The sequence below is a fragment of the Dipteris shenzhenensis genome, chromosome 7, assembly GCF_047967505.1.
Source record: "Dipteris shenzhenensis isolate YYH24624 ecotype China chromosome 7, Dip_SZ_1.0, whole genome shotgun sequence".
Taxonomy (NCBI): domain Eukaryota; kingdom Viridiplantae; phylum Streptophyta; class Polypodiopsida; order Gleicheniales; family Dipteridaceae; genus Dipteris; species Dipteris shenzhenensis.
The window spans coordinates 11453985-11465557 of NC_141602.1; the positions used below are offsets into that span (position 1 = coordinate 11453985).

Genomic DNA, 11573 nt, shown 5'->3' on the forward strand with positions numbered 1-11573 from the left:
ATCTAAGTTCTAATACTCATAACTCTTCCAATAATTGTAAGGCACTTTTATGACTTTTGACCTCTTTAAAAAAGAGTGCATCACTTGAACATACTCATGACTCTTCCAATGATTGTAAGGCACTTTTGGGACTTTTGACCTCTTTAACAAAGAGTGAATCACTTGAACACAGTGGGCGTAAGCGTAAAAAGCTTTGAAAAGAAAATTAGCCCGTAAAAAGCTTTGAAAAGAAAATTAGCCATCTCTAGAAAAGAAATGGTAGAAAAGTTAATAGCCTTGCTGTATGGCATCACATGCTAACAATACAAGTGCTTATTCTTCCAACTTTGAGGGGCCTTTATTGGCCAAGACAATGAGAACCAATTTTTGAGAAGAGCACGTTATCTCAAGAACTATATTGTAACACTTCAATAAAAAGGCGTAAATGTAGTGGATGCATGATATGAAGAAAATGGTGCCCCCTCCTACTCAACTCCATTGCTTAGTAGGGGGACATTCTTGTACCAACACTTGTCCTCAGTTCCTAAAATTTGTTGGAGATAACTTGAGAAAATCCTATGCCAAGAAAAGACGAGTGTTAGAACCGTCATCTGCACAGCCATGTTTCGCAGAAATGTGCTTAAAAAGTCGTAGATTTACCCTCAGTTTATGTAGCATGTGGATGGATGAAGCCCACAATGCAGCTTAAATTAAGAAAAACAGGAAAGGCTAATCTAGAGAACCGTGTGATTGCTGGATGGGCAGGCAAGAAGCAGCTTGCAGCTTTTGAGAAAGAAGCTAAAGAAACACCTAAGAAGCTTGTCTTCCTCGCCCTGAGCTTGATAAACAGACTGGATAAGTCTACACAGGCGACTTCATATGGCTCTGAACAAGATTTTACAGCCAGAGCAGAATGCCAGACAAACAAGGAGTTAAAATCTCCAAGGGGTGCCCATACAGCCAAAAAGCCCATTTCAAGACAAATTTGACATTTCTCTAAGCCACCGATTGGGGATTTTTGTTCCGAAAACATTGCAAGCGATCAGAAAGGAGGGTAGAAGAGAAGCTTTCTTTTGGTGCAGCTGCTAATTACCAAGAGCGAGACAGTTGAGAACTAGATACCTGGGAGAGGACTGCCTATGTTTGTGAGCATGCAAGGAAGACCATGAGAGACTCGAGAGAGGGATTCACAGTATTACAGAATACCTGTATTGCTGAGCTCCTTTCCCTCTACCTCACACAGCAAGCTGCCTCCGTGTAGCTTGCAATTCAATCGCCTAGTACTCGCCATTCGCTCTACGCTTCCATGGAGCCTCTCCCCCGCTTGTTGTAGAACCCTGTCTGCTTCTTTGCCTATGGCTGCCATCGCTGCACTTGTTAGCGCCTCTACCTGCTTACTGCAGTCCTCCATTGTCCTCTCTCCGATCCTGTCCGCCTCCTTGCCGATATCCTTGGCCAGCTTCCGCAGAAGATAGAAGGCAACAGCGGTAGCTCCAACACCCTTCAGTATCTCGTCTCTTCCTATCCCCATTGCCTGTATGCTCGCCTTAGATCCTCTCTTTGATTCACTCGAATTTTCCACAGCAAACGGCCATCCTCCAGAACGGGTTTTTACCGTGTACTGCGTCTGTTATTCTCTCACCCTCTCAACGTAGTTCTGCCCGTCTGATGCTGAATCTCTAGACAAGAACGAAGCGAGAGGTTTCAAAGGGACCTTAGAAAAGTAGGTGAGATTCTAAATCGAACCCGAGCATCTAGCATGTCAACAACGTGGCGGATTAGCTAGGAAGAATATAGTGCGACTGAAGATACTCCAAAGTTAATTACACGACACATCCTCTCTCTCTCTCTTTGTCGTTGGGTGAGTGAGCTCGATCCCTCCCATGCACCTTCTCTCTCTCTCTCTCTCTCTTATATATACATATATATATATATATGTGTGTGTGTTTCTCTCTCTCTCTCTCTCTCTCTCTCTCTCACACACACACACACACACACACACATACCTTTTTGGCCTAGGACGGGAAGGGCTTACAGGGCGTTCCCACGCTAGCATATTTGCAAAGAAATGTTGGCGAGGTCTAGCATATGAAATGTTCCCATGAGAGGCTCTTTTTTCGATGCCAGAGTTGGGCATGTATGCTCTCCGTTGGAAACGAGAAAATCCCGTCTCCAAGCGAGCACTACGGGCTTGCACTTTGCTTTACCAGTGAGAGCTTATCAGAGGTCCCGATTTGCATGCATTTGTAGGCATTTTCAATCTTTGGCATACATTTTCAAGCATTTCCGTCATGGGGATGCTTGCCAAGCTTGGGCTTGTAGACTTTGGAATATATGCTGCAAAATGCCTTGCCAAGCCATTGGGCGAAAGCCCTGTTAGTGATGATTTTCTCTTTTAAGGGAATTCGATCCATTGGTTGATGCTCAACTTATTACTATTTTCATTCCCACTTAGTTTGCCTTGATTTTAGCTTCTCTCTCTCTCTCTCTCTCTTCCCTGCCTCCACCCTGGCATATTCTACTTTGTGCCGGAGTTCCTGCATGTGGAGTGCCTTGCATTCAATTTTGTGGTGCGCAGCCTATTGAATGGATATTCATCTTGTTTTTTGCGAAATCAGACAAACAGACACACACACATGCACCTACTCATGCTCCATGCATTTTGCATTTCTCGCCCCCAAGGTAGTGCCAGTGAGCATATATGGAAAGGGGGAAACCCCACCTTACCTAGCACTAAGACCTTCACTAGGGAACTACAATAGGCACAAACTTGGATGTAAGGACCACCTCTATTCCATTCCCATACAGTCCCAAAAAAAAATCATTTGATTTTGGTACTCCTTGCCTACTGTTGAGGATGGTGTAAATTGCACCGTACCTCTATGGCTTAGGGGCAAACCCTAAGGGGTTCACATGTATATCTTCATGTTCATGTTCAATACAACTAAGTGTATAGGTAGCTATGTGGTGTGCAATCCTCTCTCTCTCCCTCTCTCACTTCCGCTATCATGGTCAGAGCTGATGGTGCTCCCACTCCCTTCATGAGTGTCAAGCCCTCCTTCCATGAAGCATCTTCCATTGAGAGAGTTTTCGTTCGAGTGAGTATCAGCCCTTGTTCTGTCAAGGCACATAATCCCTTGCTCTGTTGAGGCATAAGCCCTCCTTCAGTGAGGCATCTTCATTTCTGCTCCAGCTCTCTTGTAGAGCTCATTCTTCTCTTTGTTTTGATTGAGGAGGCTCTCCATTCCGCTTCATGGAGCTCAATGCATGGTGTTCTGAATTTTCAGAGTCTCTTTTATTTACTTGAGAAATAGAAATCCTTGAGAGCTTTTAAAGCTCTAAGGAGAGTAAGGCGCACAATAACAAACTCCATGTAAATGACTCTATCTACAAGTCAGCGGCTCCTTGGCGACTCGACTGCAAACAAGCACCCTTCAGCCACCTCGTATAAGCGCACAAACTAAAGACCTCTGCGCCTGAAGCAATGACAACCACCTCTTCAGCGAGGTCTTCTTCCTCAACATCCTACAATGACTCCTGTGTGGCAGCTCCTCTACAGGAGCCTTCTAGTCGCCAGCGAGCTTTTTTGAAGCTTCCATTATGCAACGCTCCTCAACGACAAGCTAGCTCAGCTCCATGCACTTAGGCTGACTCTACAAGGGACTCTAGCACAACAAAGCAAAAGGCATAGCAAATCCTCCTCAATAAACTTTAGCAAATGACTCTACCTACGGCTCATGTCCACCGCCTCTACAGCCCGAGCGTACCATAGTAGCTCCGAAGGCTCCACGACTAAATGCAATGGTTTCCTCCTACAATGGAAGCAGCAAAATGAATGATGCCCAACATGGCTTTTTCTAACATCCAATTGTTTACTCCAACACGGGCGCCTCCTTAATCAACCGACTATCAACTTCAGCTCTAACACTATATCCATGCATGGCTCCAATGGTAAGATCGGAGCTCCTACGAGCAAACAACACTTGTAGTAGTTGTGCCACCCATCTTCTAAAGCACCAGCTCCCACCTTCAAAATAGCAGCACCAAACACCGTATTAGTAATTTTGGGAAAATTCCAATTCTCAGTTTTTTCAAATCTTAAAAATCAAAGGCATTTTGTTTAATTTGAAAGGAAATTAATTGAGTTTGAAGATATATTTGACTTTTTTTTTGCTAAATATTATATAAATTTCTAGAAGTATTGTGAGTATTGCATGTGAATTATCAATTTTATTGCAATTTTGTGAATCCAAACATAGTGAATTTCTCAAGAGAATGACATATTAAAACTAAAACATTGTGAATCCAAATATTGTGAATTTTCTCAAAAGAAAGACAGTGTTAAGAAACACCAACTAATCCCAACACAATTGTACGCTTGATATACAGACATCAAAATACACACCTTACGACCAATTGTAATAACACCAGTAAACACTAGCGACATTAGTATTTACATGGAATCACCCACAATATTAACCATCCAGCCTAGCAAAACACAGGTAGTTAGGCGTCCCCAACTAAACCCCACAAAGCATCCACTAGGACCCCCGCCATGTCCGGTGCACTCCTATGGAATACTTTGCCATAGTCACACTTGACTAAAATAAAATAATTTCCATAGCAAGAAAAATTTGAAATACAATTCTGTAACATCTGTCTTATGGCCTTGCTTCCTTCAGACGTCGTGTAAGTGCTATTATTGGCAATGTATTTCCTAACTTTATTTTCTAACCATGCTGACTAACCCTATGCAAACTTCTTATTTCTTCTACTACTAATCGACTAACCTTGTAATTTATATATTTCCCTTCCCCCCCCCCCTTTTTTGTGATAACTCTTTGCTTAAACCCCCTTTTTTGCTCTCTTTTAATGATGCATTATTTCATTTATTCTAATATTAAGTCTTATAGCCTTGATTCCTAATAATTTGAAATAATGTTTTTTTTCAAAATAAGTAGTCTTACAATCTTTTTCTTATATAATTATTGACAGAAAATGTTGGAATCAAACACCCTTTTGTGTAAAAAGACCATTAGAATGTCCGCTTGCTTGGATCTTGTCAAAATATCATTCATCAACCAAATGATGGAGAAGGCTTGAAAAGATTCTAAAAAAATTAAAGAAAATCTTAGCACTAGACCTTACCTTCATAGAAAACCCAAGAAACTTCTAAAATAATGGTGGATTTCCATTTACACTTTTCCTTAAATTCTCTTTTTAGTCGAGTTAATTGTTTAACTTGTTGTTTATTATTTATGACATCAAACACTTATTTCATTAATTTTGGACTCATATGTCTACTTTTGGACTATTCCTTAAAATCCTTCCCAACTGAAAAGTTTACTTTATGAAACTGTCATTCGAGAATCAAAAGTTTACTTTCTGGCACTATCATTTTCACATAAGACATTTCAAAATATCTCTCTACAATGTTGTACAAATAATGCAAAAACTACTATTAAATCCTAAATTTGTATTTCTTGTTTATAAGAATCATATTCTTAAAATAAAAAATCCGAGTTATTAGTTTAAATCCATGAAAAACCATGCTATTGAGGATTCACAACATTTTAAAAATGTATACATAAGAGACCTGTAAGACTCTTTTTACTTTCAATGCAGAAAACTATAACACTCTTGAATATTCAAGAAATTAAAAGGTTTATATACACATGAGACATGATGGAAGCCTCTTTTGTACTCCAAAAAATAGCAATAGCTATGCTTGCAATTTTACATTATCATGTCATAAGTTTTACAACAAATATTGCTCTGGATGAGTCTTTGTACAAAGGATCTCCTGTGGCCTTTTCAATAATTTAATTTTTCCTTTACAATGAGTTTAGTACAAATGGGCGATCCAAACATTTGCTTGTTTGAATGTCCTTTTCTATCATGATCACAGAAATGAGCGATCCAAACATTTGCTTGTTCAGAATGTCCTTTCTGTCATCACTTGTCGCTTGGGTGCCATCTTCATTCACTCTCATCTGACAACCACCACCACCTTCACTCTTTGTCGATATTTGAATGGTGTTATCATGGGCATTCTTCATTTGCGCTATCTCCTTCTACTTCCTCCCGGGCGAGCATCTTTGTGAACTCTGTAATGTGCATAATAATTGGTTGCGGTAATTTTATTTTGTCTTCTACATCATACCCCATGTGCTTCTTTGTTTTCTTTGACCTTGATTTCCAGGATACTATGACTGTCTCTGTGGAAAGTCTTGAAATTGCTTCATGGTTTGGGACCCATTCCTTTTTCAAACAACTACTATACAATGTACTGTTATCTTGGTTCTCCTTCCTGCCCCTTGGCTCATACCATACCGCTGTAAATGTTGTAGCTCTCCCCCGGTCATCCATGCTCACGTCAACTACTTTTGCAACCCAAAACTTCACGTTCTCATGTTCATCATCCGATGGTCGAACTGCAACAAAACAATGGACATCTATGTCTATTTGTGGCATAAACTCTCTCTTCTTGGGTCCACAATATGGACGTGGGAGCAACGATTCAAACTCATTTTCAAAGAGACCACATGCTGGACGCAAGTCATTACCAACATTTGGCCAAAATAAAGGCCGTTCTACCTTAATATCATCTTCTCGCATTTTTGCAAGGTCCTTTATCAATTGGTAGGTCTTGCTAATTACAACAGTAGTGTGTTCCTTCCAAGAGGGCTTCCAATCAGGAAATCTCCGGAGCATTTCCTCTTTGTATGCAATAAAAGCTTTTAAGCCTTCTATTTCACCTTTGGATTTCTCGCTGAATTCTTTTATAGGAGCCCATGTTGGATGCATTTCTTTGCTCGGGATTGAAGTTAAGAGAGAGTAAGGTTCTTCAGGTTCCCATTTTGTATCAAGAGAATAGTGTTGCCATTGCATCACTGGTTTTTCATCCTTTAAGAAAAATCGAAAATAGTGTGGAGCGCTATGACCAATCAGGGCATCACCACCTTTTTGTATGAAAGGTAGAATAAAGCTCTTCCAATCATACATCCTCTCAACCATTGAGCATATTGTTCCTTCCTTACGGCCACCAACTTGCCTCCCGCATTTTCTTATCAAGTCATCCATTGTCTCCATGTCCTTGTGTTTTAGTTCTCTTGAAACTGTGCTAAATACCTGATCGATATCCTCATGTGTGTGCCCAACCAACAAAAACCCAACTTCAATTTCATTGAAGATTCTATGAGCGATTAGCATTGAGCAAAATGCAAAGAAGAGTACATTCTTATTCTCTCGTCCGCAATTGTCTGCTTGTATTCTCAAAGTTGCTGGTAGGCGACCTTTTTCTGCATGTACATTGTGAATTGCCTTCATAACAGATGTTACAACTTGATTGCTATCGTGTAGATGCAAGGAATCAATCCATATGTCTGCAAAAAACTTAAATCCGTGCACTAACACTCCACATAGATGTGTCTTTAAAAAGTATTGCCTTGTAGCTTAGGTGGAGTGTTAACGAATCGAGGTAATGTTGTTGTATTTTGATCCATACCATCTACAATAATGCACATGTACTCATTTGGGTGAGAAATAGCTTGCTCCTTCCAAAATGCATATTTTATTCTAGAATGTCGAACAAGTCCATGATGAAATTCTCTCTTTCTTTTGTAAGCTTCTTTTTGTTCTGGAGATGTTGCACTCTCAAGTGCTCGCTTTAGATCATCACAGTCGTTGCACTTTGACATTTTTTGCCTCTTTGGGATTTTAACATGTCCAAAGCTTTTTTTCCAAAGAGTATACAAAGTATGAAAAGATGCCGGTGCATGCCCTCTTTGCCTCTGTGTTTCTCCAATAGAGTTAAATAGTTCTTTTTTGGTCAAACCTATCGGAAGATGCATTTCTGATAGGTGGGGTTGCGGTAAAGCATTTTCATAAATGTAATCTTTCAAAATTGCTGTTGCCGCAACCGTTGAGGCTCTTGTTTTGGGCCTTCCTATGTTTCCATGAATGTTAAATTTAACTCCATACTTTGCTTTATTAGCCAAATTCCAATATGTGCCATGTGATAATCCTGTAATAATGCGATATGCATTATTGCATATACTTTTTCCATTTATAAGAGGCCTTATTTGATGTCCTGAACTTTGCCTTCTCTTATCATTTACAAGAAAGCAAGACAATCTCGTGAGTAGGTATTCATTTCTTCTGCTTCCTTTCCTTTGCCAGACATGTTCTCTACAACCCTTGATGTCATGTAAGTTAATGGATTGCATACATGTATGCTTACAGCATGTAGATCGCATTGCTTTTAGCATAACATCTTCATTCATTACTCTTATTCTCTTTGGTTGCTTTTCTGGATCTGCCTGCACTCGTTGTCTTTTCATGCATCTGTATGTCCGTTTTGGGACCTTCTGTTCATTCTTATTTGGATTTGTGTAGTTCTCCTTGTAAGATTTATTTGTCACGTTGTTTTCATGAGATGTTGCATCCTTGATCTTATCACTCTGACAGTCAAATACTGAATATTCCTTTGTTGATGTCATCCTTGCTTTTGATACATTCGTCAAACCATTTGTAACATTTACAAGTTCACAATCAAAGTCAAACACCGAATAGTCCTTTGTTGATCTCATCCCTACTTTTGATACAATCGTAGAACCACTTGTCACAATGGCATTAGAGTGTCCCGAATGATCTTCAAACTCATCTATTCCTGAGAGAAACATCACTCATTGATGCACTTTCTATGGATTTCATAACTCCATAGTCAGTGGTGATAGAGTGTCCAGAATGATCTTCAAACTCATCTATTCCTGAGAGAACATCGCTCATTGATGCACTTTCTATGGATTTCATAACTCCATAGTCTTGAAACTCCTCTACTCCAGAGAGAACATCACTCATTATACTATCGTGCATGATTTCCATAATTCCATAGTTACCTGCTTTGACTTCAAGAACTTTATCAGTATCCATGAAGCCATCCATGCTTGAAGATATAACACTTTTCACATCTTTGCCCAAGTTCTCAATGTGCATGAACTCATCCACCCCGGATAAGGCATCACTTGTGAAATATTTTTCTTTCTCGGTACCAATGAACTCATCGACTTCTAATAAGACGTCAGTGCTATAGTTGAGTGCATTGGAATCATCCATCTCTGAAGGAATAGAGCTTGGTACATTGGCATATTCTTTCAATTCTTTGATGTTGTAGTATACATTATGTTTATCATTAAAAACCACATGCCGAGTCTTTCCAATCTTTAAAAATTGCATGCTCCATCTCAAATCCTTACCTACCTCATAGTAGGGACCATCCAATGACATTGAGTTATCATCCATACCATCATCAGTAACTTTTTGAATTCTCATCTGCGCAAATGTCCAGTGTTCAACTTGTTCAAATCCCAAGACTTGACCTTTTGCTACATACTTATTTGTAAATGATAACATTTGTAAAATATCTCCCACTCTAAAATCCAAAGATATGCATTTTGTATTCCTGATGACATGTGTTGAATAAGTCTCATCTCTGTCCCATGCAATAAATGCTTTGTTGGAAGTATTATAGGGCATAACATCTCCAAGGATTTCCATATCCCCACACTTATGCTTTAGCTCAACATGTGCACTAAGAATCCTTGATACGATAACCGCTACCTTATCTTCGCCAAGTCTTCTAAAGTGACAAATAGAATTTGGATCACTTTCATGGATTGTAGCAAATGCAACTACTTCTCTTTTACAACATAAAATCACCTCCATCCCCGGAATAAATTTTGTAGCCATCTCCTTTGTGAGTTTCCTTTGCAAACAAGCTGTAACAACCATTATAAAGAACATTAGTCTCTTCTCAATAATCTATTTTATTGATGATTTAAAAATCCAGAACGTGTTTGAAAATTTAATTAGACACTAACCAATAACAACCGTAAACCAATAACAACCCTAAACCCTAAACCCTAAACCGTAAACCAAAACAACCCTAAACCCTAACCAATAACAACCCTAAACCCTAAACCCTAAACCCTAAACCCTAAACCCTAACCCCCTAACCCTAAACCCTAAACCCTAACCCCCAAACCCCAAACCCTAACTCCCAAACCCTAAACCCTAAACCCCAAACCCTAAACCCTAACTCCTAAACCCTAAACCCTAACTCCCAAACCCTAAACCCTAAACCCTAAACCCTAAACCCTTAACCCTAACCCCCAAATCCTAAACCCTAAACCCTAACTCCCAAACCCCAAACCGTAAACCCTAACTCCCAAACCCTAAACCCTAAACCCTAAACCCTAACTCCTAAACCCTAAACCCTAAACCCTTAACCCTAACCCCTAAACCCTAAACTCTAAACCCTAACTCCTAAACCCTAAATCCTAAACCCTAAACCCTTAACCCTAACCCCCAAACCCTAAACTCTAAACCCTAACCCCCAAACCCTAGACCCTAACTCCTAAACCCTAAATCCTAAACCCTAAACCCTAACTCCCAAACCCTAAACCCTAAACCCTAAATCCCAAATCCTAATCCCTAAACCTTAAACTCTAACTCCCAAACCCTAAACCCTAACCCCCAAACCCTAAACCCTAAACCCTAAACCCTATCTCCTAAACCCTAAACCCTAAACCCTAACTCCTAAACCCTAAACCCTAAACCCTAACTCCCAAACCCTAAACCCTAAACCCTAAACCCTAAACCCTATACCTTAAACTCTAACTCCCAAACCCTAAACCCTACCCCCAAACCCTAAACCCTAAACCCTAACCCCCAAACCCTAAACCCTAAACCCTAAACCCTAAATCCTAAACCCTAACCCCCAAACCCTAAACCCCAAACCACCAAACTCTAAACCCTAGCCCCCAAACCCTAACCCTCAAACCTTGAACCCTAAACCCTAAACCCTAAACCCTAACTCACCAAACCCCAAATCCTAAACCCAAACCACGAAATCCTAAACCTTAAATCCTATGAGTGTTTTCAAGTAATATCATTTATTTAAGTAATAGTTTTAATTAGAATTCATAAGTAATAGTGGAATTGATAGTTGGGAGGGTGGTAGTGGGAGAAAGGGAGAGTGGGAAAGTGGAGAAAGGGAGTGTGGGAGGGTGGTAGTGGGAGAAAGGGAGAGTGGGAGAGGGAGTGGGACTGGGGGCGGTGGGGGTGGGGGTGGGAGGATGGGAGTGGGAGTGGGAGAGGGAGTGGGAATGGGGGAGGTGGGGGTGGGAGTGGGAGTGGGAGAGGGAGTGGGAATGGGGGAGGTGGGGGTGGGGGTGGGAGAATGGGAGTGGGAGTGGGAGAGGGAGTGGGAATGGGGGAGGTGGGGGTGGGGTGAGGGTGGGAGGATGGGAGTGGGAGTGGGAGGGGTGGGGAGTGGGAGTGGGAGGATGGGAGTGGGAGAGGGAGTGGGAATGGGGGAGGTGGGGGTGGAAGTGGGAGGGGTGAGGTGGGAGGATGGGAGTGGGAATGGGGGAGGTGGGGGTGGAAGTGGGAGGGGTGGGGTGGGAGGATGGGGGAGGGAGTGGGAGTGGGGGAGGTGGGGGGGGTGGAAAAATGGGAGTGGGAGTGGGAATGGGGGAGGTGGGGGGGTGGGAAAATGGGAGTGGGAGTGGGAGTGGGAGAGGGAGTGGGAG

The 11573-nt window shown here is 41.3% G+C and overlaps 1 protein-coding gene across 1 annotated transcript; it reads right to left on the minus strand.

Moving 5' to 3' along the window:
* Window positions 1–242: 242 nt before the first annotated feature.
* Window positions 243–1698, minus strand: LOC147899950 (uncharacterized). Its single transcript, XM_087377572.1, has 2 exons — window positions 1186–1698; window positions 243–555 (listed from the first exon to the last, which is right to left on the minus strand). The coding sequence occupies exons 1-2, from the start codon at window positions 1508–1510 to the stop codon at window positions 524–526; spliced, it is 357 nt and encodes a 118-aa protein (XP_087233698.1). The 5' UTR covers window positions 1511–1698; the 3' UTR covers window positions 243–523.
* Window positions 1699–11573: the final 9875 nt, after the last annotated feature.